We start from the raw sequence: 27960 nt of genomic DNA on the forward strand, positions 1-27960 counted from the left end.
AAAAAAAAAGAACAAGAAACTTTTCCTTGGAAATGCTAAGGGCTTTTTGTCAATTGCTTCAAAAGGAGGAATGTAGTAAAACACATATTATAGGACTACACATTTTTTATATATATATTTTTATTATACTTTAAGTTCAAGGGTACATGTGCACAACATGCAGGTTTGTTACATATGTATACATGTGCCAGAGACTACATATTAACAATGATCCCTAGCATAATCAAGTCGCAAGATCTTAGATAAGGATGAGAGGAATTCACATATATTTAATGGGGTCAGCCACTTACAGAATCCTCTATGAAATAAGGTGCTTCAGGGGTCCCCAGACTGCCCACATGTATATAGTTGTACTCATGGCTAAATTTTTTACAGTGAATGGATATCAGCAATAGGAAAGGACCTCAAGTGTCACTAAAAGCATGTCAGGGCTGCCTGTAGAAACCCATGCACAGGCTTCCTTATGTTCTCTCCCTCCTGTGAGGATATACATCAAGCTTGCTCCTTGCTACAGCAGCAAAATATTCAATACATGTGTGCAGTTTGTGCCCAGGAAAGTCCATTAGAGAATCAGCACCCTAAGTTTTTAATTTATGCACTACCAGCCTAGCCATCAGATTCCCAGAAGGAAAGCAGGTATTCAACATAAATCATAGTTTGTAAAAAGGATCTAGGCATAGTGAACCACCTTTATTACTAATAGTTACAGGATTGAGGAAAGCATTCAAGTGCTTATTTCCCAGATGCCAGCCAAAGGCCAACTTCGTAAGCAGGCTCTTGTAAAAACAGCAGCCCCAGTGCTGCTCTATTCACTCTTCTTCACAGAAGTGATTAGTAATGGCTAGGCACAGTGGCTCATGCCTGTAATCCCAGCACTTTGGGAGACCGAGGCGGGTGGATTACTTGAGGTCAGGAGTTCAAGACCAGCCTGGCCAACAGGGTGAAACCCCGTCTCCACTAAATACTAAATACTAAACCCCGTCTCTACTAAATACTAAAAAATTTGCCCGGGGTGGTGGCACATGCCTGTAGTCCCAGCTACTCAGGAGGCTACAGTGGAAAAATAGCTTGAAACTGAGAGGCAGAGGTTGCAGTGAGCCGAGATCTCACCACTGCACTCCAGCCTGGGCAACAGAGCGAGACTCCCTCTCAAAAAAACCAAAAAAGTGATTGGTAAATGTTGCCAATGAGACTGAAGTACTTCCTAAAGTAAGTGGCATTAGGGAGCTGCCAACCTGGGCTATGGCTGTGTTCCTTGTAAAATATAATCTTTTTTTTTTTGAGACAGTTTTGCTCTTGTCACCCAGGCTGAAGTGCAATGGCGCAATCTTGGCTCACTGCAACCTCTGCCTCTCAGGTTCAAGCGATTCTCCTGCCTCAGCCTCCCAAGTAGCTGGGATTAGAGGCACGTGACACCACACCTGGCTAATGTTGGGTTTTTAGTAGAGACAGGGTTTCACCATGTTGGCCAGGCTGGTCTCAAACTCCGACCTCAAGTGATGTGCCTGTCTCAGCCTCCCAAAGTGCTGGGATTACAGGCATGAGCCACCGCGCCCCGCCATAAAATATAACCTTGACAACTGAAGCAGTTATTACTACAAAGCTAAGAATGTTGCAATTACAGAATGTTCTCGTGACTAGTGAACATGGCTGAAGAAGCAAATTGAGCTCAAGGTGCCCTTTTCTGAGTTACTGAGTGGAAAGGGTGCTACCACTGCTGGAGCTGCAGGACCAGCTTCTTAAAGATCATCCAATTCACTGCATTCTCTTCTCTCTCCTCCCAGAATCCAGCAATCAGTCATAAGATATATTTGTTGGCTCTCCTGCTAAGAAGCGAATGTGCTGACTAGCTAGCATGAGTTTGATTCAATAAAACAGCACTACACTCCATTAGTCAGACTATCTAATGATAACAGTGCTCATACATTAGGTACCCACGTGCCTTTTTGTTGCTCTTCACAATACTCCGATGAAGTACTACCTTGTATTTGACAGAAGATAGTAAAGTATCAGAGAAGGGAACTGACCTGTCTAGAGTCACACTAGTGAAAGCAAGTGATACAGGATTTAAATTCAGAGGTCCCATTTTCCAAACTCATGTCCTTTCCATTGCATTGTACTCCCTCTTTAGCTAGAAGTCAGGTTAGCACCAATCTGCCAGGACCTTCTCACCCCGAAGGTGCATGATAAAATCAAATATGAGAACCGACAAGGCCAAGGACCAGGTCACTCTGCCAAAAGTGCCTAAAACAGCCTTTCAGCTTCATCCATCAGCAGACAGCCACAAAACCACTCCCAACTGCAGCAGGCTGGTCTCCGGTCACCACTGTCTTATCTTGTCGGAAAACATCCTCTTTCCATCTGCCAAAAAGTTGAGTGGGAAAATAATTCCATCCTTTCAGGGCTAAACACTGTGCTGAGTCTCATCGCACACTGGTGGGCAAAGAAGGTTGACATTTACTGCTCACCCACTCTGTGCCTTGACCTGTGCAAGATGCTTTATGCTAGAACTCATTTAATTCTCAAGAACAACCTCCTTTTACAGATAAGGATACAGAGGCTCTAAGAGTTAAATTTACCCAAGAGGACATGATAAGTGCCAGTGCAGGGAACAAATTCAGGTCTGACTCTAAAATCTGTCTCTTTCCAGATCTCAAGGCACACCACTGAGTTGCCTTTCACCTTTCTCCCAAGATGAGGATTGCTCTGGCATGACTTCACCTTTCTCTTCTGAAGCAATTCCGAGTTCACTTCTCTGCCCACTGACAGTTCACTCTCCTTTCCCTGCCACTGTCCCTTCTGCAAACGCACAATCTTTTACCCAACCTAACGCCCCCAGCCTCGTAGAATAACACTGCGCAGTTGGTTTACAGTCACAAAGCACTTTCAAGACAGTGTTTCGTCTCCTGGTCACCACAGTCCGGTGAAGCCGGCAAAGCAGATAAAAGCATCCCCATTTTACCAGAAAGCCATCTTCCCAAGGTCGCGGAATAAAAAGCAGGTGAAATCGGGAGCAGAACCCCAGGTCTTGACCCCTGGTCCTCGGCTCATCCCACTGCTCCGCACAGCCGCCCACGATCCAGCCTCCACCTCCGCGATGTCACAAGATGCTCCCTGGGCCAGCAGCTCACATCCCCCACCCCCATCCCACAACCACCCACCTGCAGCGGCCCTGCAGGCCCCGCCGACCCCTCCCCCACGGTCCCTCTCTCCCCACCAGCCCCTCCCACTAGGGCCTCCTTCCCCTGCTAGATCCCTCCGCTCAGGCGCCCCCTCCCGCACAGGCTGCCGGCGAGCCCAGCCTCGGCCTCCCACAGACCCTCGTCCCGCCTCCACGCTTCGTCACCCCAGCCCCTCCTCCTGTCAGCCCGCGGCCCAGCCCGCCGACGTTACCTTCTCCAAGGATGCTGGTCTCTGCACCGCCAGGGAGCGGGCCAGTGACAGGACCGTGTTGAAATAGAAACCCCGCGAGGCGCTGGAGCCGGAGCCGGAGCAGCCGCCGCCGCCTCCGCCTCCCCGGGCCGGGGCCGCCGCCATCACCTCACGAGCCGCGGCGCTGCCCGCCGGCTCCCCGCTCCTGGCCCGCGAGCGCCCGACCTCAGGGCGCAGGCGTAGGTGCATCCGGCTTTCCCGCCACGTGACCTCTGAGTTGCCGACACTAGATAGGGCGTGGCTGCGGGGCGGGCCCACCGCTGCAGGGGAGAGAGGGGATGGACAGTAGGCTGCGGTTGCGCGCGCCGGATGTGGGCCCCCCCAGCCGACCTGCGCGATGGTCGGCTCCGAGGGCGGGGCCACCTGCGCGCGACGCGCGGAAGGAGTTCGCGCGACGACCGCGGGGTCGGCGGGCGGGGCGAGGCCCTGGACGGCGGCGGCAGTGGGGCTCCTCCTTCTCTTTCCCAGACCGAGAACCGTGCCGGCACCATGTCAGCTTACCCTAAAAGCTACAATCCGTTCGACGACGATGGGGAGGACGAAGGCGCCCGGCCGGCCCCTTGGAGGGACGCCCGAGACCTCCCCGACGGGCCCGACGCGCCCGCGGACAGGCAGCAGTACTTGCGGCAGGAGGTCCTCCGCAGGGCTGAGGCCACGGCCGCCAGCACCAGCAGGTCCCTGGCCCTCATGTACGAGTCCGAGAAGGTTGGGGTCGCCTCTTCCGAGGTGAGCCTGGGGCAGGGCTGGTGTGGACTCGCCGGTCTCTGCGCTGTCAAACGGAGACGAGAAATGTTTTGCTCACAATCTTTTGAGAATTCTCAAGTTGCCTAGCATAGATTCTTGCACCTTAGTGACTCGATGGTGGTAACAATCTGTTAACTATGTAAAGGTATGTGCATCTGGAGTACTTGAAGAGGGCAGTTTACCCCAGAAATCTTCCTTAGCTATTAGTCTGCTTCGTTGATTTTTTTTTTCTTACGCCTAGCTCACGGGGAAACGCCAGATTATTTTCTGTCCAGGTGAGTAAAAATTCTGAACAGCAGGTCCTAGGTTTGGGAAATGGAGAGTCCGTTTCTTCGACATTATTTCCTGTGCAAAATCTGGCACAGGGTTTTGGCCATTCCTTCCGGAGTGAGCCAGAAAGAGAGGACTATGTGCCTGCGAGTGTCAGGTGATACTCTGAAGCATCAGGGCAGGTGGTCCACGAGTTGTTCCCGCATCATTGACCACATCTCCACCTAACCAACCAATAGAGGTATTGAAGTCCCTTCAGCCCAGACAGCTGCCTAGTTGACCAAAGCCTGGGTTTGATTGAGTCCAGGGTCTTACCTTTACTTCCCAAATCCTAGACAAATAGTGTGCGGGTTAAGAGTTTGTTGCTCCAACTCATCTTCATCAGTTCTTCCCATCCTTAGATTTCAGAGAGTAGTACCTTCAATAACAATTATTCTGGCCGAGCGCAGTGACTCACGCCTGTAATCCCAGCACTTTGGGAGGCCTAGGCGTCGGATCGCCTGAGCTCAGGAGTTCGAGACCCGCCTGGGCAACATGGTGAAACCCTGTCTCCACTAAAATTAAAAAAAAAAAAAAACTAGCCGGGTGTGGCGGTGCGCCTGTAGTCGCAGCTACTCAGGAGGCTGAGGTAGGAGAATCGCAGCTACTCAGGAGGCTGAGGTAGGAGAATCGCTTGTACCCGGGAGGCAGAGGTTGCAGTGAGCTGAGATCGTGCTGCTGCACTCCAGCATGGGCAACAGACCGAGATCCTGGAGGGTCTTTTTCTTTTTCTTTTTCTTTTTTTGAGATGGAATCTCGCTCTGTCGCCCTTGCTTGGAGTACAGTGGCATGATCTGGGCTCACTGCAACTTCCGCCTCCGGGGTTCAGACGATTCTCCTGCCTCAGCCTCCCGAGTAGCTGGGACTACAGGTGCGCCGCCACACCCGGCTAATTTTTTTTGTATTTTTAGTGGAGACAGGGTTTTGCCACGTTGGCCAGGCTGGTCTGGAACTCCTGACCTCAGGCAGTCCACCCGCTTTGGCCTCCCAAAGGGCTGGGATTACAGGCGTGAGCCACCATACCGGTCGAGAATTATTCTTTATTGTACACCACAGTCTCTCTTCAGCCTGCTAATGAAACAGTTTTGTTTGGACAGAGAAAAAAAAAGGTTTAAAAAAATGTATAAGCCAGGCGCGGTTGTACTTCTGTAATCCCAACAATTTGTGAGGCTGAGGTAGGCAGATCGTTTTAGCCCAGGAGTTTGAGACCAGCAGGCGAAACTGCGTCTCTACAAAATTTGAAAAATTAGCCAGGCATGGTGGCACACACATGTGAGTGCAGCTACTGAGGAGGCTGAGGCAGGAGGATCGCTTTAGCCCAGGATGTCAAGGTTGCAGTGAGCCATGTTCATACCACTGCACTCCAGCTTGGGCGACAGAGCAACACGCTATCATTTCCCCTTGCTGTTTTCTTGGGTTAATTCCCTTCCCCACCTCTCTCTGTTCATGTATCCCTCATTGATCCACCTCCCTGTGGGTTTTTTTTTTTTTTTTTTTGAGACAGATTCTCGCTCTGTCACCAGACTGGAGTGCAGTGGCACCAACTTGGCTCACTACAGCCTCCGCCTCCTGGGTTCAAGTGATTCTCCTGCCTCAGCCTCCTGAGTAGCTGGGACTACAGGCGTGCACTACCACACCCAGCTAATTTTGATATTAATAGAGTTGGGGTTTTGCCATGTTGGCCAGGATGGTCTCGATCTCTTGACCTCGTGATCCACCACCTCGGCCTCCCAAAGTCCTGGGATTATAGGCGTGAGCCACTGCACCTAGCCCACCTCCCTGTGTTTAACTGTTGGTTTTTTATTTTTGTTTTGTTTGAGACAAAGTCTTACTCTGTCATCCAGGCTGGAGTGCGATGGTGTGATCTCGGCTCACTGCAACCTCCACCTCCCCAGTTCAAATGATTCTCCTGCCTCAACCTCCCAAGTAGCTGGGATTACAGGCACCTGCTACAACACCTGGCTAATTTTTTTGTTTTTGTTTTTGTTTTTTTGGTGTTTTTTGTTTTTGAGACGGAGTCTTGCTCTGTCTCCCAGGCTAGAGTTCAGTGGCGCGATCTCAGCTCACTGCTACTTCTGCCTCCCAGGTCAAGCGATTCTCCTGCCTCAACCTCCTGAGTAGCTGGGCTTACAGGCACCCGCCGCCATGCCCAGCTAATTTTTGTATTTTTAGTAGAGACGGGGTTTCACTGTGTTGGTCAGGCTGGTCTTGAACTCCTGACCTCATGATCCACCTGCCTTGGCCTCCCAAAGTGTTGGGATTACAGGCGTGAGCGACCACACCTGGCCTCTGATTTTTGTATTTTTAGTAGAGACAGGTTTCGCCATGTTGGGCAGGCTGGTCTCAAACTCCTGACCTTAGGTGATCTGCCCACCTCAGCCTCCCAAAGTGCTGGGATTACAGATGTGAGCCACTGCGCCCGGTCCTAACCTTGTTGAGGAGGTTTTGCTTGTAGTTCTTACATCTCATACCTACTGGATTCCTATGTTCCATTCTAAATGGGAAGTCTTGGCTTAGATTTGAGAGGATTGCCTGAGGTTTTAGGGCCCTGGTGAATGGGTCACATGATTGAGGATCTCAAGCCCAAGGAATTCAACTAACAACTATTTAAGGAGACATCTTTGTAAACTGAGAACAAATGAAGTAGGGAATCAGTGATTCAAAGTAGGGCATTGTGGCAGAGGATAAACTTGAATCTAGCTTTTAAGGCTGAGGTTTACACAAGAGGAGTGAGAATGAGGGATGTTCTTAGGGAAGACAGGCAAATATGCAAATGCACTGGCCCAGCAACAGAGCTCCTGGGTCCAGAGGAGGGACATGATAGACTGGGTGTGTTAGAGGACAGGGGATGGAGGAGGTAGCTTAGGAGCCCTTGGAGGTCATAGGGAAAGTTCTGGTCTCATAACTCAGGAGAGGCAAAAATGTAATAGTTGTGAGTTTGATATAGATTGTGATGACGTGCCCTGTGCTGCCCCCAAAGGTCTTTCTATGCAGTGGGGACAGTGAGAGCTGAGGCAGAGTGGCACTTCAGGCATATCAGGCTTGGCCAGGCCAGGCATTGCTGTGAGAAGTACAGTGTGGTCATGACTGGGCAGGTGACAGGTGCTCTTGTCAGTGAGACAACACGTTGGAATTTTCCAGGATTGGGTCAGTTCTCAATTATGAGAAGCCCTGGGAGTCAGGGATGACCTACATCTCCACCACACCCAGTGTTCTCCAAGCTGTCTTTGTTTTTGTGTTTTGTTTTGGGGGAGGTTTTTTGAGATGGGGGTCTCACTCTGTCAACCAGGCTAGAGTGCCGTGGTGCAATCTTGGCTCACTGCAGCCTCTGCCTCCAGGTGCAAGTGATCCTCCTGCCACAGCCTCCCAAGTAGCCAAGACTACAGGTGCACGCCACCACACTCGACTAATTTTTGGTATTTTTGGTGGAGATGGGCTTTCGCCATGTTACCCAGGCTAGTCTCGAATTCCTGAGCTCAGATGATCTGCACACCTTGGCCTCCCAGTGCTGGATTACAGGCTCCAAGCTGTCTTTGAATCACTCTAATCACTCTTTCATTCCCTTTGGTGTTGGGATGGGAACAGAGGAGTATGAGCTCTTCCAACCCTCAGTGCACAGTGTGGCTTCCAGCAAATTCCAGTGTACCCTGCTAATCACCCAACTTAGGTGCCTCCTGGTTACCCCAGCACTGTGAAACATGCCAACACATGACAGATTTATGTCAAAGATGAGGACTTTACAAATTATATTAGGTTGGGAAGATCATAATTCAGTCCCAGCTTGGCAGGAAAATGGCTTAGTTAAGTCACCTCTAGCAAAGAGAGCTGCCCTTCTCCTACTGTGAAACCTGGCAAGGATTGTTTCTCACAAAGGCTCAGGCCACAGGCTATGACCACAAAAGAACAGAGGAGAAGTAGTGGGAGCAGGGCGGTTTCCCCAGGCCAACCTGGTAGGCGCTTTGTAGAACTACAGGGAGACTTGTAAGCCACTCGTCTCTTTCCCTGTTTAGTAAGCATGATTTCTTCTTTTTTTTTTTTCTAAGGTTTAATTTTTATGAAGAGATATTCCAATCACATGGTTCAAAATTTCAAAACATACAAAAGGGTGTAGTCTTCTCCCACTTCCCTCCCTATCATCCCTCTGCCCCTAAGGCAGCCAGGCACTTTCTCTCCTTCAGTGTTTTGGGGAGATAATGCCGTGGATAAAAATGGGTTTGTTTTTTTTTAACTGAAGTATTGTATACATTCTGGTCTGCATGTGCTTAATAGAATGGAGGTTGTTCCACACTAGTATGTAATGAGCTGGGCTTTCTTTTTGGCTGTGTTGTATTCCATTGAACAAATGACTTCTATTTATGCAGCCTGTCCCCTAATGATGAGCATTGAGGTTGTTTACACCTTTTGGTGAGTCTATTTGCATCCTACTTGGACATGGTTTTTGTACACCCTTTCATCACTCCAGTGGAGGAGACTCACCTGCCCAGGACACTCTGCTTCCCCTCTTGTAGCTGAACTTAACTCCACTGAGGTTTTCTGGGGCCCAAGATCTCGGTTCAGGGGAGTCCAGCAACAAACATTAGACCAGGGTTGGAACGGCTGGCACAGTAACATCAATGGAAAGGGACAGAGTTTGAGAGTTCAAACGTGATGCACTCAGCAGCCACCGCCAGCACATCCTCCACACCGTCTCGTGCAGGGGCCCACCCATCTCTGTGTCTTTGCAGCACACAACAGTCACCCACACTGGGCATTCCGTTCAGAGGTGGGAGAGAGGAGGACACCCCTCCTGGCCCAGGAGCAGAGGCCATCAAGGTGTCCCCGGAACTTAGGGTAGATACATTGCCAAAAGGTGATATCCTCATTCTCAGGGATTCTGGTCTTGGAGCAGCCCACTCCAAATGAGGGGCCGTACAGACCAAAGTCACCCCTCTGAGGCAGCGTGTGGTGATGCTGATGCAGCCAGAGTTCTTAGCAAAAGTTGATGGATGGGGACAAGGAGCTGCTAGATTAAGTAATTCCTCAAATTTGTAAATGTCAGCAGTGGAAGAGGAGCAGTCTCTTACCCATCTCTTGCTCAACTTTCTACCCCCACGCTTCTCAGCACAATGTCCTTAAGCGTTATTGGCGCTCCCAAAATAGTTGCCAAATGAATAAGTGACCTGGGGAAGGAAAGGAAGGAGCGAGGGAACAGAAGGTTGCCTGAAAAAGGAGGAGAGAGTTGGGTGGAAAGAATGCATTGAGCTGTGTGTGCCTTGGTTGCAATGCCTGTCCTGTGACCAGATAATGCATCCCAACACATGTCAGGCTGTGTCTAGCAGGTGGGAGGGAGTCTGGTGGAGAAATGGCATTGGACCACATACTCACCGCTAGGTCTGTTCGGGATTTATTTTTAATTAATTTTTGGTAAACTATCAATGATTGAATTTGACCATTGATGGCCAGGTGTGGTGGCTCACACCTGTAATCCTAGCACTTGGGGAGGCTGAGGCAGGTGGATCCCTTGAACCCAGGAGTTCAAGATCAGCCTGGGGAATGTGGTAAAACCCTGGCTCTACAAAAAATACAAAAATTACCTGGGCATGGTGGTGCATGCCTGTAGTTCCAGCTACTCAGAAGGCTGAGGTAGGAGGATCTCTTGAACCAGGGAGGTCAAGGCTGCAGTGAGCTGAGGTCATGCCACTGTATTCCAGCCTGGGTGACAAAGTGAGACCCTGTCTCAAAAAAAAAAAAAAGAATTAGACCATTGATCCCAGGCCAACTTGCTGGCTTGTTGGCTGTAACAGGATGCCTTCTGAGGATGGGCTGGTTGTTCGAGCTTCTGGCTTCTCCTTCCTGGGCACATCCACTCACAGCTGCCACATTGTCCCAAGGAACCTTGCTTTGCTGACCAGGAAACATGCTGTGACAAGCTGAGCGGCCATCTGCTATACAGCTTTCTGCCTCTGAGGTGTTCTTAGAGTGGGAAGTGTTGTAGGGAGGTGTTTGGGGGTTCCCAAGACTACCCTCAACTTCACTGATTCACTGGAAGGATGCACAGAACTGTTACACGTATGGTGATGGTTTCTTAAAATGAAAAGATGCCGATTAAAACCATCAAATGAAAAAAGTGCATAGGGCAGCGTCCAGGGGAAACCAGGCACAAGCTTCCAGTTGTCCTCTCCCCATGGAGTCATGTGGACAACACTTCTCCAAGCAGTGCGTGACAACACACACAGAGTATTGTCAACCAAGGACCCTCACTTAAGCCTGGGTGTCCAGAGTTTTTTGGGGAGTCTGTCACATAGGCATGGCTGAGTATAGTCTCCAACCCCACCAGAGGTCAAGCTGATAACGTGTAGCCCAAGGCCACCATCATATATCACATTGTTAGCATAGTCTGTCTGACCTGGTCTAAGCTTAGGCTCACTTAAGCAAGGACACTCTTATCAGGCAGGATATTCCAAAAACAAGGAACCAGGCTAGGGCCACACCTCTCTTTGGAATGTGGAGTGTATGGACAACCCAGAGCTGCTGAGCTAGCCTTTTGCTCAGCCCCAGGTTGGCCTGCACACAGACGGCGAGGGGCACCAGCACTACCGCCTTTGCCCTTGGTGGTTTTTCCTGCACCCTAAGACCCGATTTGTCTCTGAATCCACCCCATACTCCAGCTGCCACAGTCAGAGCCCCGGGTTTGAGCATCTGCCATGGGTGCTCACGTATCCCTGCCAAGGCTTGTGCCTGTGCACACTCCCTTGGGAAGGGAGAGATGGAACAAAGATAAATTTCAGATTTCTAGATTCAGCTCACTGACTCCAGATTGGCCTCCGTCTACTTATGATGAACCTCATTTATCAGAACCTGAGTTTACGAGCTCAGTATGAGAAACACAGTATTGATGCCCTTCCGTCAGGAACGTGGGGAGGTCTCGGTCACGGAAGCCCACCTGATGTTATAAGATGTGTTGGCTGCGAGTTGCAGTTGAGATCTGTTGGTCACTGCTGCCCTTTGAAGGCCTTAGTGACATCCTGTGGGTGTTCCCTGCCGAGTCCTGTGGGTAGCCCCGCTCACTCCCCACACGGTTCCTCTGCCCCTGCACAAGCTGCACCCTCTGCCTGGTGCCCTTGCCCCATCCCAACTCTTCGTTGTGATTTGTTTTTAGGAAAACTAAGTCCAAATGGACAGGACCCCCAACTTTCTGACTGCCTGACTTCTCAGTCTCTCCTCCAGCCTCAACAGGGAGCCTCTCTGACCCCCACCTTAAGCTAAACAAAGAGTCTGCAGGGAGAGGTGACTCTGTGTGTGTATGTGTTTGTGTGCACGCGTGCAGTAGCTTTAGTTTCTGCCTCCCCCACAAGACTGTAAGCTCGGTGAAGCAAGGACTCATCTGCCTTTCTTGGATTCCGAGCGTTGCAATGTTGTCAACAAATGAAAAGCTGAGACTGAACCTCACTCATCTTGCTCTCTGTCAGACTGTAAACACCATCAGGACAGAGACTTGGGATTGTTTCGTGGACAAAGAGAGAACTCTTGTTGGGGTTCAAGGGAGTAAGAAGGGCATCACCTGTAATGCTTAGTAATCACTGAAACAAGGAAGCACTTTGCATGTGCGTCCTTTACGCTGAGGGCACCTGCGGAGCTCACTCCCCTAGCAGCCACTCAAGTCCGTTCAGGGACCTCATTCTTCCACGGGAAGTTGGAGAAGATGGGCCGTGGCTCTGCGGAGGGGGGTGTGGACCTGCCTCGGTACCTGGAGCGGTTGAGGCCTGTCTTGGTGGTGGCTGGGGCACAGGTGTCTGCCTGTCCTGTCCTTACAGACTGTCAGTGTTCTCTTTCCTGGTATTTTGGTGTTTGCTCTGTCAAACCCTTCTTCCTCATTGGTTGGAACTAGGTCACAAGCACATTAAGTCCGGTCATTTCCTCTGCCTTCTGGGGGTGGATTTTAGCAGAAGAAACAACTCCTCCCTTGCTGGCCTCATGACCTCTGGTGAACACTAGCTTTCAGCAAACAGAAACTTCCAGAGGCCAGAGCAGCACTCACTCGCCTGGCCTTCCAGCCTCACAGGCAAGATAAGCCACCCTCACAGACTTCTCTGTGCTCCCATCTAAACATCTAAATCAGCCATCTGGTTTCCTTAACAGTAGCACAGACTCTGGGAGTTTGAGAGAATGTGTCACTTGTGAATAGGAGAAAATAAGTCCATACTGGGGAAGGTAGCTCTCCAAATTGAGATGAGGAGGTCAGGGTGGGAGGGTGAGTGGTCGTGGGTTGGCCCTGATGGGAGGAGCTCACCATCAGGGAAGCTGAGGACCTCCCTCCTAATGTGACAGCAGAGTCTTGGCCACCTCTTCATTCCCCAGTCCCCAACCTGGCTGCTCTGAGTGTCTTTCCAGCTACTGGAAAGCTTCTTCTGCAGCCTGCAAAGCTAGCTGGAACTGGACTGTCAGAAAAACATGTAGATGCTGGAGAAAATCTGTTAATCCTAACGTATAGCTCTGCCTTATTCCAGAAAAGACCGCAGTGTGGACATGAAGATGATAAACTTGAGGTGATGGAAGAAGCAGAAATGCCAGATACATTAGCAGCTCTTTTTTCTTTTGAAAACTAGCCCTTGCAAGATTTGCTTGACATACTGAGTGACACTATCCAGAAAACGTTTTTTTTTTTCCTTAAAAAAGGCTGATGGTTTGTTCAGACATCTCTTGTGAACTAGTGAAAAACATAAACGTTGAAAGCTGTAAAATTCAGCAGTTCTAAGTTTATTTCCAGCAAGAGTTAAACAAAGTTTAATAGTAAATTCAACCAACCAGTGTTTTAGCTTTTTGCCTATACATTATGTTTTTAAATTTCACCCATTAAACAAGGACTCAGGTTACACATTGATTCCTTCAGGACTTTAAGGAAGCCACAACCATTTATTTATAGTTGCATTTTGCTCTTCAGATTTCCAGGATGTTTAATATTTTTTTTGACTTTGTTTTTAGGCATCAAGAGAGAATATATCTAAAAAACATTTGCATAGTTAGTGTAATTGCTAAGCCACAGGGTGATGGGTGGATAGCAGATTCAGAGGAAGGCAGCTGAGGGCAGAGGCTGCCTGACAGAGCAGGAAAAATGAAGCTCGAGAGCCTTCTGGCTGGAAAGGCAGCTCACAGATGGGCCGCAGCTGTAGATCAGTTCTGAACTAGGGACTGAAGCAAGTTTGTCGTAAATAAAGGAAAGTGGTAGTGTTGATGTTGTGAATGTATATCCACAACCAGAACCATCAGCTCTGGAGGGACCATCAGGCTGCCACTGTGGCCACAGAGCATCACTCACGTCTCCATTGGGCAGATTTGCAGAGACTCAGCAGTGAACAGAGCAAGTCCCTGCCTTGTGGAGCTCATATGCTGTGAGCGGTGGCTCATGCCTATAATCCCAGCACTTTGGGAGGCCGAGGCGGGTGGTTCGAGGCCAGCCGGGCCAACATGGTGAAACCCCGTCTCTACCAAAAATACAAAAAACTAGCCAGGCATGGTGGCAGGCGCCTGGAATCCCAGCTACTCAGGAGACTGAGGCAGGAGAATCGCTTGAACACAGGAGGCAGAAGTTGCAGTGAGCTAATATCGCGCCACTGCACTCCAGCCTGGGCGACAGAGCAAGACTCCATCTCAAAACAGAAAAGGAGGTGGAGAAGAGGGGTAGTGGTTGGAAGGAGGAATTCTCCTTTAGGGAAGATGTCTGGGAAGGCCTCTCTGAGAGAGTAGCCTTTGAAAGGAGACCCTAATTGGATGAGGGATGAGAGGCTGAGCCATGTAAGTATCTGGATGGAAAACATTACAGGCGGAGACAGTGGTGTGTGCAAAGGCCCTGGGACAGGGTCACCCGTGTTAACAGGTTTTAAAGCTGGAATTGTGGATAGGCTAGAGTCAGACACTAATAGGGCCCAGAGGGGACACTGGTCCTTGAAATAGAATTTGAGGATTTGACCATGGCCAGGAGGCTCAGGTGGCCCAGTGGGAACTCCTTAAGTGGGAACTTCCTAAAGGAAGAATATAAGAACCAAAGTCCAGGGGGCAGTGCCAGGCCCAAGCCTGTGAGGGTTCCCAGAGTTGGAGGGCTAGAGAGAATCTGCTTCCAGTTCAGGCCATGGACTCTGAACCTCACAGGCACATTGCCATCCATCTCCCCTCACCCCCAACTGAGACGGAGTCTTGCTCTGTCGCCCAGGCTGGAGTACATTGGCACGATCTTGGCTCACTGCAAGCTCTGCCTTCAGGGTTGAAGCAATTCTCCTGCCTCAGCCCCCCGAGTAGCTGGGATTACAGGTGCCTGCCACAACACCTGGCTACTTTTTGTATTTTTAGTAGAGAGGGGGTTTCACCATGTTGGCCAGGCTGGTCTTGAACTCCTGACCTCATGATCTGCCCGCCTCAGCCTCCCAAAATGCTGGGATTACGGGTGTGAATCACTGCGCCACCCTCTGCCATCCATCTTAACATGGCGCCATGAGCCAGCCTCTCAGGAAAAGGGTCTCATGAACAAATGAGGAAAGCAAGTAGAGGTAGGGCAGGGAGGGAGAGGCAAAGGAATGTGTTGTTGGAAAGGGTAGTGTGCCCCTCACAGATGACAGTACCCGTCTCCAGATGTGCCCACTGAGAGTTTATGAAGGGGCTGCTCCATGTGGTCCTTGACTGCCCTGGGGGAGAGTCACAGAAAGCTATAATGCCACTGCCTCTCGGTTTCCCCAGGAGCTCGCCCGTCAGCGAGGAGTCCTGGAGCGCACAGAGAAGATGGTGGACAAGATGGACCAAGATTTGAAGATCAGCCAGAAACACATCAATAGCATTAAGAGCGTGTTTGGGGGGCTGGTCAATTACTTCAAATCCAAACCAGTAGAGACCCCACCTGAACAGAATGGCACCCTCACCTCCCAGCCCAACAGCAGGTGAGTGCATCTTCTACCATCTGGGTATAAAGGAGCAGAAGTGGGGATTAGTGCAAATGACTAAGACTTTCAGTCCACGTCAGTGCCATGAAGGGATCCAACAACCCTTTAAGTTACTCATCAGGGGATATTTGTCCTCAAACATTGTGAAACCAGGAACTGTTCTTCCGTGATCCCATGTTCACTTGATTGACATCTAGTCTGTCAATTGCTTCTCCAATAATTGTGACCCCACTACTTTGAAAGAGAGGGTGTTCACCTCAGCGTAATCTGTACAAATGTGACTCACTTCACATAATTTTTGCTTTAAAAAATCTTTAGGGCTGGGTGCAGTGGCTCACACCTGTAATCCCGACACTTCAGGATGCCAAGGTGGGTAGATTGCTTAAGCCCAGGAGTTCGAGACCAGCCTGGGCAACATAGTGGGAACCCAGTCTTTACAAAAATTACCCAGGCATTGTGGTGCACACCTGTAGTCCCAGCTCCTCAGGAGGCTGAGGTAAGAGGATCTCATGAGGCCTGCAGATCAAGGCTGCAGTGAGCTGTAATGGTGCACTCCAACCTGGGCTACAGAGGGAGGCCCTGTCTCAAGAAAAAAAAAAAAAAGTCTTTATGTCTAAATTTGTCATCTCTAATCCAATTCGCCCATTGATTTTTATTTGAAAATTACAAGGCTGGGCTCAGTGGCTTATCTGTAAAATCCCATGCTTTCAGAGGCTAAGGTAGGAGGATTGTTTGAGACCAGCCTAGACAACATAGCAAAGACCCGTCTCTATAAAAACTAAAAAAAAAAAAAAATTAGCCAGACATGATGGCACGTGCCTATATTCCTAGCTACAGGGGAGACTGAGGTGGAAGGATTGCTTTAGCCCAGGTGTTAGAGACTAGAGTTAAGCTATGATGGTGCCACTGCATTACAGCATCAGTGACAGAGTCTCCCTGTCTCTAAAAAAAAAAGATTTAAAGCTAAATAATTAAAATCAAAAAAATAAAGTTAGAAGTTGCTTTCCTCAGGTTTTGGCTCGAAATATAAAATCATACATGAGACTGGGGGCCAGGCACGGTGGCTCACGCCTATAATCCTAGCACTTTGGGAGGCCAAGGCGGGTGGATCACCAAGTCAGGAAATCAAGACCATCCTGGCTAACACGGTGAAACCCCGTTTCTATTAAAAATACAAAAAATTAGCTGGGCGTGATGGCGGGCACCCGTAGTCCCAGCTACTCGGGAGGCTGAGGCAGGAGAATGGTGTGAACCCGGGAGGTGGAGCTTGCAGTGAGCTGAGATCACGCCACTGCACTCCAGCCTGGGCGACAGAGCAAGACTCCGTCTCAAAAAAAAAAAATTCATGAGATTTTGGTAGACTTCAGTGTTACATGTTCAAGGATAAAGGAATGGAGTTTCTGCTGAAGTAGATTACTGTTGTTTGTATTTCAGATCACTGTGTCTGTTTTTATTACAAAAACAACATGGTCACATTACAGACAATCTATACCTTACCTACCACAACACAAAAACAGAAAATTTCATTTTCCCCTTATTCAGTATTTTCATAGTTGTAACCATAGTATTCTTTTGGTTTGATAGCCTTTTTCTTCCATTTAACCCAGAAAAACTGCTTGATATTATATGATAACTCAGGTTCCATAACCATCTCTCTCTCTCTCTTTTATTTATTTATTTTTTATTTTATTTATTTATTTTTTTTGAGATGGAGTTTCACCCTTGTTGCCCAGGCTGGAGTGCAAAGGCGCGATCTCAGCTCACTGCAACCTCTGCCTTCCAGGTTAAAGCGATTCTCCTGCCTCAGCCTCCCAAGTAGCTGGGATCACAGGTGCCCACACCATGCCTGGCTAATTCTTTTTTTTGAGACGGAGTCTCACTCTGTCACCCAGACTGGAGTGCAGTGGTGCGATCTTGGCTCACTGCAAGCTCCGCCTCCCGGGTTCATGCCGTTCTCCTGCCTCAGCCTCCCGAGTAGCTGGGACTACAGGCGCCCGCCACCATGCCTGGCTAATTTTTTGTATTTTTAGTAGAGACGGGGTTTCACAGTGTTAGCCAGGATGGTCTGGATCTCCTGACTTCGTGATCCGTCTGCCTCCGCCTCCCAAAGTGCTGGGATTACAGGCGTGAGCCACCACATCTGGCCTAATTTTTGTATTTTTAGTAGAGATGGGGTTTCACCATGTTGGCCAGTCTGGTCTCAAACTCCTGACCTCAGGTGATCCACCTGCCTCAGCCTCCTAGAGTGCCGAGCCACCACGCCAGGCCTTTTTTTTTTTTTTTTTTTTTTTGAGACAGAGTCTCACTCTGTTGCCCAGGCTGGAGTGCAGTGGCACCATCTCAGCTCACTGAAACCTCTGTCTCCCAGGTTCAAGCAATTCTCTTGCCTCAGCCTCCTGAGTAGCTGGGATTACAGGCATGTGTCACCATGCCTGGTTAATTTTTGTATTTTTAGGAGAGATGGGGTTTCTCCATGTTGGCCAGGATAGTCTCGAACTCTTGATCTCAGATGATCCGCCCGCCTCAGCCTTCCAAAGTGCTAGGATTATGGGCGTGAGCCACCACACCTGGCCTCTCTCTTTGTTTTAATTCTGTAATGTGGAGCTTTTCTTTTTCATTTTATTTATTTATTTTTTAAGAGATGAGGTCTTGCTGTGTTGGCCAGGTTGGTCTTGAACTCCTGGCCTCAAGCAGTCCTCCCACCTCGGCCTCCCAAAGTGCTAGGATTACAGGCATGAGCCACCACACCTAACTGCAGAGCCGTTTTTTTTAATGCATCACTAAGGTACAGTAAAATGTGTGCATCTTAAGTGGAGAGCCAGTGACTGTGAACCTGTGTACACTAGTGTGGCCACCACCCAGATCAAGATGTAGGGTGTGGCAGGGAAGAAATTAGATAACTACTTCAAACTCAGAGTGGGGCTGGGGAGAAACCAGTGTAGGTAACAAAGCTGGTGGTGATGGCAGAAAGAACAGGCAGGCGAAGCCATCAAGAGTTATGGAGAGGTTCAGGCATGGTGGCTCATGCCTGTAATCCCAGCAATTTGGGAGACTGAGGCAGGAGGATCACTTGATCCCAGCCTGAGCAACATGACAAAACCCCGTCTCTACAGAAAAACACAAAAATGAAGTTGGGCACGGTGGCTCACGCCTGTAATCCCAGCACTTTGGGAGGCCGAGGCGGGTGCATCGTTTGAGGTCAGGAGTGTGAGACCAGGCCAGCCAACATGGTGAAACCCAGTGTCTCCTAAAAATACAAAAATCAGCCAGGCATGGTGGTGCCTGCCTGTAGCCCCAGCTACTTGGGAGGCTGAGGAGGAGAATCCCTTAAGCCTGGGAGGCAGAGGTTGTAGTGAGCGGAGATTGCACCACTGCACCTCAGCCTGGGTAACAGTGAGACTCTGTCTCAAAAAAAAAATAAAATAAAATAAAAGGCCGGGCATGGTGAGTCACGCCTGTAATCCCAGCACTTTGGGAGGCCAAGGCCAGCGGAGCACGAGGTCAGGAGATTGAGACCATCCTGGCTAACACGGTGAAACCCCATCTCTACTAAAAATACAAAATATTAGCCGGGTGTGGTGGCGGGCGCCTGTGGTCCCAGCTACTCGGGAGGCTGAGGCAGGAGAAGGGCGTGAACCCAGGAGGCAGAGCTTACAGTGAGCTGAGATCACGCCACTGCACTCCAGCCTGGGCAACAGAGCAAGACTCTGACACACACACACACACACACACACACACACACACACACACACGAAAATTAGCCGGACATGGTGGTACGTGCTTGTGGTCCCAGCTACTGAGGCGGCTGAGGTGGACCCGACCTTTTGGCTTAGGTGGGAGGATCACCTGAACCCAGGGAGATTGAGCCTGCAATGAGCTATGATTGTACCAGTCTACTCCAGCCTGGCTGACAGAGTGAGACCCTGTCTCAAAAAAAAAAAAAAGTACTGCAGGAGGGACCTGCAGAGTTGGCCCTGGGAACCTGCCGGCCTCAGTGAGTGCCCTGGGGAGGCACTAGCTAAGATTATGAGGGTTGGTTGGTTTTTTTGGCTCAGCCATAATCACCATTCTGGGTTCTCCAGCTCAATCCTAATTTTAAACATCTGCCATTTCCCTCCAGTTCTAGTCGTTGCTTGTTTTTTGTTGTTTTTTTTTTCAATATACATATCAGAAAGATGTTTTATATCCTAATCTTTGGCCACATTTAATTGCCATAGGAGAAGGTAGGATGTTCATTTGTTTTGGTCTAAGACATCCTCCATGTACAAACTCAGGAGCAGAGTGAGCCCTTGGAGGAGTGGGAAGCTGGCAAGTTTGTGACTAGCACCCTTTCACACCCTTCCACATCCTACATACCTCTTCACAAAGGCTGCTTCTGGGGCTCTTGGAGGCCCCTGCATCCCTGAACATAGCTATGAAAGCCATGGAAGTCCTGTGGCTCCAGGGGCAGTTTTCTTTTTTTGGAGCATCATGAAAACTCAGGGGCTTCCCAGCAAAGGCTTCCATCAGTGAGGCAGCCATAGTTATTTCAGTGAGGTGGGCTTTGTCTCTTGGGAAGTCCTGTTTGTCCTTGCTGACAGCTTTCCAAGCTGCTTGTTCTCATTTCCACCTAAAGCTGATGCGTTCCCATCAAGGTCCCCAAAGTCATGTACCCTGCCTGGCCTGCCCCTAGATTAGCCCCAATCAGTTGTAGCATTCTTGCCATCTCTTAGTAAATTCAAGAAAGCAAAACTTTCACCCACACTCTGCAGTTCTGTGGGAGCAGAAGCTGCAGGAATGCAGTCTGTCTGTTGGAAGATATGGGGGAGGCAGACAGTCCACAGGGATGCAGTGGGGACCCAGAGGAGAGGGAGGTTGGCCCTGGGAACAGAGGAAGGCTGCACAAAGGACCTGACTTTTTGCAGAAGGTGAAGGTTTTGAGGGAACCCACCAATTGAAGGAGGGGTTGGTGCAGGCACATGGCAGTAAAAGCACAGGGGAAGCCGGGATGAAGGAAGTTGTTGGCCATTTCAAGGGCCCAGCAGGGCCAGACACAGTGGTTCATGCCTGTTATCCCAACATTTTATAAGGCCAAGGCGGGACAATCACTTGGGGCCAGGAGTTGAAGATCAGCCTGGGCAACATAGCAAGATTCTGTCTCTACAAACAAAAAATTTTTAAAGCTGGGCATGGTGATACAGGCCTGTAGTCATATCTACATGGACGACCAAAAAAAAAAAAATGGGGGGGCGTCTGGGTGCAGTGGCTCACGCCTGTAATCCCAGCACTTTTGGGAGGCTAAGGTGGGCGGATCACGAGGTCAGGAGATCAAGACCATCCTAGCTAACACAGTGAAACCCCGTCTCTACTAAAAATACAAAAAATTAGCCGGGGGTGATGGCGGGCACCTGTAGTCCCAGCTGCTTGGGAGGCTGAGGCAGGAGAATGGCATGAACCCGGGAGGTGGAGGTTGCAGTGAGCCAAGATCAAGCCACTGCAGTCCAGCCTGGGCGACGGAGACTCCATCTCAAAAAAAAAAAAAATGCAATAAATTGTGAGTAAAATTTTTGTGATCCTGTCAAAACCTTTAATCCATAAATGCAGGAATACTGTCACTTAAAAACTTTGCCTTTTTTTTTTTTTTTTTTTAGACAAGGTCTCGCTCTGTCGCCCAGGCTGGAGTGCAGTGGTGCAATCTCTGCTCACTGTATCCTCCACCTCCCAGGATCCAGCAACCCTCCCACCTCTGCCTCCCAAGGAGCTGGGACTACATGCGTGGGCCACCATGTACTGCTAATTTTCGTATTTTTTGTAGAAACAAGGTCTCACTATGTCTCCCAGGCTGATCTCAACCACCTGGGCTCAACTGATCTTCCCGCCTCAGCCTCCCAAAGTGCTGGTATTGCAGGCATGAGCCACCATGCCTGGCCCACTTAAAAGCTTTTTTTTTTTTTTTTTTTTGAGATGGAATCTCGCTCTGTCACCCAGGCTGGAGTGCAGTGGCGTGATCTCGGCTCACTGCAAGCTCCGTCTCCCAGGTTCACGCCATTCTCCTGCCTCAGCTTCCCGCCATTCTCCTGCCTCAGCTTCCCAAGCAGCTGGGACTACAGGCGCCCGCCACCACGCCCGGCTAAATTTTTTTTGTATTTTTAGTAGAGATGGGGTTTCACCATGTTAGCCAGGATGGTCTCGATCTCCTGACCTAGTGATCTGCCCGCCTCGGCCTCAAAAGCTTTTAAAATAAGTTTCTCCTATCAAACTTCTGTTCAGTCATGCATTTCCTGTGTACATCATTATCACACAAACCCTTCGGCCTTCTCTGAAGTTTTGTCTCTGGGGAAGCCCTGTTTGTCCTTGCTGACAGCTTTCCAAGCTGCTTGTTCTCATTTCCACTTACAGCTCATGCGTTCCTGTCACATATGCACCCTTAATTTGAAATTCTCTAACTTATTTAAGACTTGATTTCTGACCAGGAACCACCCTCTCTTAAACCTCTACTGTCTTATCACTTTTCTCAGTCTCCCTAGAAATTGGCTTTCTTGGCTGAGCGTGGTGGCTCACGCCTATAATCCCAGCACTTTGGAGGTTGAGGTGGGCGGATCACAAAGTCAGGTGTTCAAGACCAGCCTAGCCAACATGATGAAACCCTGTCTCTACTAAAAATACAAAAATCAGGCCTGGCACGGTGGCTCACGCCTGTAATCCCAGCACTTTGGGAGGCCAAGGAGGGTGGATCACCTGAGGTCAGGAGTTCGAGACCAGCCTCACCAACATGGAGAAACCCTGTCTCTACTAAAAATACAAAATGAGCCAAGCAAGGTGGCACACACCTGTAATCTCAGCTACTTGGGAGGCTGAGGCAGGAGAATCGCTTGAACCGGGGAGGCAGAGGTTGCAGTAAGCCGAGATCACACCATTGTACCCCAGCCTGGGCAACAAGAGCAGAACTCCCTCTAAAAAAAAAAATTAGCCGGGCGTAGTGGCGCTCACCTATAATCCCAGCTACTCAGGAGGCTGAAGCAGGAGAATCTCTTGAACCAGGGAGGTGGAGGTTGCAGTGAGCCGAGGTCATGCCACTGCACTCCAGCCTGGGAGACAGAGCTAGACTCCGTCTCAAAAAAAGAAAAAGAAAAAAATTGGCTTTATTTGTGGAGGAGCCATTTTTCACGAAGAAACCATTGTTTTCCTCATTTATGTATTACCAGTATATATGTGATGGCACACAGAAAGAATAAAGCCAGCGTTGAGATGTGCAGGCTGAAAGGTGGCCAGGCAGACTCAGAAGCCAAGTGTCTCTTCCTACTCCCAGCATGGCAATGCACTGCCCACAGTGGTGCTTAGAGGAGCCAGTTCTGTGTTCTAGACTTTCAGTCACAGCTTCCGTGGGGTGAAATCCTGGAGTGTTAAATCCTTCCATTCACGAGGCTCTGCTGCATTCTACCCATAGCTGGAGCCCTGGGCCTGCAAAATCCTTAGCTTGCGGGAGTCTGGACTTGCTCTTGCAAGTTGGGAGTCATTAAAGACTTTAACTGAAGAGGTGCTTGCCAGTATTGCTTTAGAAAGATGCCCAGCACCCATGGGGAGTAAGGATTGGAAGGGAGGGGATTGAATTGAGAGGCATTGCCATAATCCTTGTTAAAGGTAAAGAAAAGCAAGGCAGGCCGGGCACGGTGGCTCAATCCTGTAATCCCAGCACTTTGGGAGGCCGAGGCGGGCAGATCATGAGGTCAGGAGATCGAGACCATCCTGGCTAACACAGTGAAACCCTGTCTCTAAAATACAAAATACAAAATACAAAATAAAATACAAAAACCCTGTACTAAAAATACAAAAAATTAGCCGAGCGTGGTGGTGCGTGCCTGTAGTCCCAGCTACTTGGGAGGCTGAGGCAGGAGAATGGCGTGAACCCGGGAGGCGGAGCTTGCAGTGCGTGGAGATCACGCCACTGCATTCCAGCCTGGGTGACAGAGCGAGACTATGTCTCAAAAAAAAACGAAAGGCAAGGCAGAAGGAGAGGCTGGGTTTCTGGGCTACTTAGGGGGTGGGAGATCAAGAGGGCGTTTGTTTTGCCTGGATTACTGGGAGTAGCGCTGTGCAGGGGGAGGGCAAAAATTGCGAGTAACCCTGATTCCCAGATTGGCTGGCGAAGTGGTCAGGCTGCTCTTGAGATAGAGGAGAGCAGGCTGTTGGGGAGGCAGAGCTCCCAGCTGGAGGCACCTGCCATACCTTAGGGGGCTCAGCAGGATGTCAGGGGGATCAGCAGGGCATCAGGCATAGTCTAAATGACTTTGAGTTGCAAGAGCTATCCCTGTCTACAGCCAGAGTCAGCAAACTAGGCCACGGAGCAAAATCAAAGATATTTTATAGGGACTTACGTGATGAGAAAAAAACATATTTTCACAACTTTTTAGTGACAAAATTTAAAATATAAAAAGAGTGGCCGGGTGCAGTGGCTCACGCCTGTAATCCCAGCACTTTGGGAGGCCAAGGTGGGCGGATCACGAGGTCAGGAGATCGAGACCATTCCGGCTAACACGGTGAAACCCCGTCTCCACTAAAAATACAAAAAATTAGCCGGGCGTGGTGGTGGGCGCCTGTAGTCCCAGCTACTCAGGAGGCTGAGACAGGAGAATGGTGTGAACCTGGTCAGCAGAGGTTGCAGTGAGCCGAGATCGTGCCACTGCACTCCAGCCTGGGCAACAGAGCGAGACTCCATCTCAAAAAAAAAAAAAAAAAAGTAATAGGCTGGACACAGTGGCTCATGCCTGCATGGTTGTAATCCTGGCACTGTTGGAGGCTGAGGCAGGGGGATCACTTGAGTAGGCACCTGTAATCCCAGCTACTCAGGAGGCTGACGCAGAAGAATAGCTTGAACCCGGGAGATGGAGGTTGCAGTAAATCGAGATCATGCCACTGCACTCCAGCCTGGGCAACAGAGCAAGACTCTGTCTCAAAAAGAAAAAACAATTTAAGAATTGGCCAAGCATGGTGGCTTATGCCTGTAATCCCAGAACTTTGGGAGGCTAAGGTGGGCGGATCACCTGAGGTCAGGAGTTCGTGACCAGCCTGCCCAACATGGTGAAACTCTGTCTCTACTAAAAATACAAAAAATAGCCAGGCGTGGTGGTGGGGGCCTGTAATCCCAGCTACTCAGGAGCCTGAGGCAGGAGAATCACTTGAACCCGGGAGACAGAGGCTGCAGTGAGCCAAGATTGCACCACTGCACTCCAGCCTAGGTGACAGAGCGAGACTCTGTCTGAAAAAATTAAAAAAAAAAAAAAAAAAAAAAGCCAGGCAGGGTGGTGAGTGCCTGTGGTCTCAGCTACCCAGGAGGCTGAGGTGGGAGGATCACGAGCCTAGGAGTTAGAGACTTCAGTGTTTGCGCCACTATACTCCAAACTTGGTGACAGAGAGAGACCCTATCTCAAACAACAACAACAACAAAAACAGTAATAGTTGAGTACAGTATTCTGGTAATATAAGTGCACTAATGAGAGGCATGAAACTCTTGAGGTTCTAAGTTTGTCACCTGAGGTGCACATGGTCATCTCTAAGGCCATTCTTTGCTCATGGTCATATAAAAACAGGTGAAATTTTGTTTTGTGTATTTTACCATAATAAAAATAACTTGGGGCCAGGCGCAGTGGCTCATGTCTGTAATCCCAACACTTTGGGAGGCCGAGGTGGGTGGATCACTTGAGATCAGGAGTTCGAGACCAGCCTGGCCAATATGGTGAAACCCCATCTCTACTGAAAATACAGAAATTAGCTGGGGATGGTGGCACCTGCCTATAACTGTAATATCCCAGCTACTCGGGAGACTAAGGCGGGAGAATCACTTGAACCCGAGAGGCAGAGGTTGCAGTGAGCCAAGATCACGCCACTGCACTCCAGCCTGGGTGACAAAGTAAGACTCCATCTCAAAAAAAAAAAAAAGAACGGGAAAACAGTACAAAAACAGGAGGTGAGCCAGATGTGATCAGCAGGTCATTGTTTGCTGACTGTAGTCTAAAGTACCGGTTTGGTTGTTCCATGTGCTTTTCATCTGCCTGGTCCTAGGAATCCAGGTTTCCCTGAGAGAGGGCCACCTAACTCGATGCTACACTGCTTTTTTTTTCTTTTTTTTCAGTAAAGACAAGGTCTCATTATGTTTCCCAGATCTCACACTCGTGGGCTCAGGCAATTCTCCCACCTCAGTTTCCCAAAATGCTGGGATTACAGGCATGAGTCACCACACCTGGCTTAGCTGCCACACTTCTGAGGCAGGGGTCTTCATAAGCTTACTGCTTGGCCCACTGTGCTCCTGGGAGAAGCTGTTGAAATCCCTACTTTGGTCAGAAGGAGTTTGGCACAGAGGAGGCATTTGATTTTTAGCACACAGGCATTATGTGAAAAGACTGATAACATTGTCATAGGGGTTTTTCCTTTTTAAACGTTTTCTTTTTTGTGAACTTTTATCCAAAGATTGAAAGAAGCTATAAGTACAAGTAAAGAACAGGAAGCAAAGTACCAGGCCAGCCACCCAAACCTTAGAAAGCTGGATGATACAGGTAAGTGGATACCTGTGTGCACAGCCACATTTGAATTCTGGGGGGAGACCTCTAGGTTTGGCGTTGGTCCTTGGGGGGCAGTGGCAACCTCTCTGGGGAGGTGGGCAGGGGCCCCAGCTGCTGGCATCACCCATGCTAGCCAAAGGGCCTTAGGGACCCCGCATGCTCTTGCGGAGCTGGGGGTGTGCATTATGATGGGGCTCCTCCTTCTCTCCCTCCCTCCCTCCATGGAGAGGAGAACAAGGAAGTGAGGGCCTGCATTCCATTGAAAATGAGCCTGCCCGGCCAGCCTGGTGCAGTAACACACGCCTGTAATCCCAGCACTTTGGGAGGCCAAGCTGGGTGAATCACCTGAGGTCAGGAGTTTGTGACCAGCCTTACTAATAACGTGGTGAAACCCTGTCTCTACTAAATACAAAAAAATTAGCCAAATGTGGTGGCACATGCCTCTAATCCAAGCTACTTGGGAGGCTTGGACAGGAGAATCACTTGTATCTGGGAGGCGGAGGTTGCAGTGAGCTGAGATCACGCCACTGCACTATAGCCTGGGCAACAAGAGTGAAACTCTGTCTCAAAAAAGAAAATGAGCGTGCCCATCATTGGTTCCTGCCTGTGTCATTCTCAATTGTTCCAGCAGTAAAAAGCCAACTGCAGAAAAACCCCTTGGTAAGTAGAATACTGGCCCCCCAAAGCTGTCCACGTCCTAATCCCCAGACCCCGTGAGTGTGTTAGGTTATATGGCAAAGGTGGAATTACAGTTGCAGATGGAGTTACAATTGCTAATCAGCAAGATGGGGAGATTATCCTGGGTTGTCCAGTTGGGTCCAGTGTCATCACAAAGGTCCCTTTTAAGTGGAAAGAGAAGCAGGAGAGAGAGCAGCAGAGTCAGAGATCTGAAGATGCTGCTGGCCTTGAAGATAGAGAAAGGGGCCCACCTGCCAAGGTACACAGGTGAACTGCAGAAACTGCAAAAGGTGAGGAATTAGATTCTTCCCAAGAGCTCCAGAAGGAGTGCAACCCTGAGGACACCCTGACTCAGCCCAGTGAGACCCATGTTGGACTTCTGACCTCCAGAACCGTAAGACAAGTTTGTGGTCATTTGTCACAGCATCAGTGAGGGACTAATACAGCCTCCAGCCCAAGCAGAAGGAGCAGCAGCCACATGGACAAGGTGTGCAGGACAGTGTTGATCGAATCATTCCACTTCTATCAAGTGATAGGCCCAGAAACATCCCTTATCTGGAAAGGAATTTAGGGCTTCTGGGGCCTCCTCCATAGGCCCCCACAATAGCCAGGTACATTGAAATTGGTGCTAGAAACCAAAGGCTTACTGTGCTGCCTTCAAGAAAACGATACACCATGGAAGCTCTGGAACCCACCATGGTTGTGGTTGATGCAGCTGAGGAGAGCCCAGATGGAGGAAGAGCGGGGAGCAGGAGAGACTAACATCATCAGCACAGTTCATTCTGGAAAGGCAAGTGGAGGAAGTGAGTGTAAATTGAAAGGCAAGGGCTGGGAAAACCGGCCTCATCACACCCTGGAGAAGGGGCGCAGGACACTGCACCCAAGACACAATTTTAAGGAATTAAAGAGAGTTTTCATTTGTCAGTACATATTAACTTAAAAGACTGAAGAAAAAATCGACACAGTTTGCAGAATGGTTTCAGTTGGTTGGTGCTGGAGGAAATGTGCTAAGTCTAGAAAGTGAAGTTTCCCTGAAAGAGATAAACCGGGATGACAGGGCTTTTCCGTGTGCGTTTAGAAACTGAAGTTCATTCAAGCCAAGAAAGATAATTTTAAAAAAGAAGAAACTAAAAGTTCAAGGAAGATTTCTTGTGGCAAATGTGCATTATTTAACATTTCTTTTTTTTTTTTTTGCGTATTTGTTTCAAGTGCAAAGATAGTGTAGAAATAAATTTCAGAAAGAAACGAAATTACCCATAATTCCATTTATGTAACGTAACAATTTGTATTTTTATACTTTGTCCACAGACTGTGTAGTTTTGCATTATTGCAGTTCCACTTCTGTATTGTCACTT

General features: G+C 49.3%; 2 protein-coding genes across 8 annotated transcripts in view; one reads left to right on the top strand and one right to left on the bottom strand.

The window, feature by feature from the left end:
• The window catches only part of PI4KA (phosphatidylinositol 4-kinase alpha), a 151023-nt gene extending 147399 nt beyond the window's left edge, over window positions 1-3624 (bottom strand). For 2 of the 6 annotated variants that reach the window (XM_034948745.4, XM_034948743.4), the window contains exon 1: window positions 3394-3624. In XM_034948745.4, the coding sequence (XP_034804636.2) occupies window positions 3394-3621 (228 nt within the window). In that variant the 5' untranslated portion in view covers window positions 3622-3624. Of the gene's footprint in view, window positions 1-2962; window positions 3116-3393 lie in introns of those variants that run through there. The other 4 variants (XM_034948744.3, XM_034948740.3, XM_063603229.1 and 1 more) reach the window with 2 other exon arrangements.
• A 77-nt stretch (window positions 3625-3701) lies between these two features.
• The window catches only part of SNAP29 (synaptosome associated protein 29), a 32771-nt gene continuing 8512 nt past the window's right edge, over window positions 3702-27960 (top strand). Inside the window, exons 1-4 of one of the 2 annotated variants that reach the window (XR_010111776.1) lie at window positions 3702-4158; window positions 15193-15389; window positions 25836-26587; window positions 26680-27732. Coding sequence is in view for 1 of the 2 variants with exons in the window: in XM_008958536.4 (XP_008956784.3) it covers window positions 3742-4158; window positions 15193-15389; window positions 25836-25921 (700 nt within the window). In the remaining variant the exon portion in view is untranslated. Of the gene's footprint in view, window positions 4159-15192; window positions 15390-25835; window positions 26588-26679; window positions 27733-27960 lie in introns of those variants that run through there. The other variant, XM_008958536.4, reaches the window with a different exon arrangement.

Source organism: Pan paniscus, chromosome 23 (assembly GCF_029289425.2).
Source record: "Pan paniscus chromosome 23, NHGRI_mPanPan1-v2.0_pri, whole genome shotgun sequence".
In the NCBI taxonomy this organism is placed as follows: domain Eukaryota; kingdom Metazoa; phylum Chordata; class Mammalia; order Primates; family Hominidae; genus Pan; species Pan paniscus.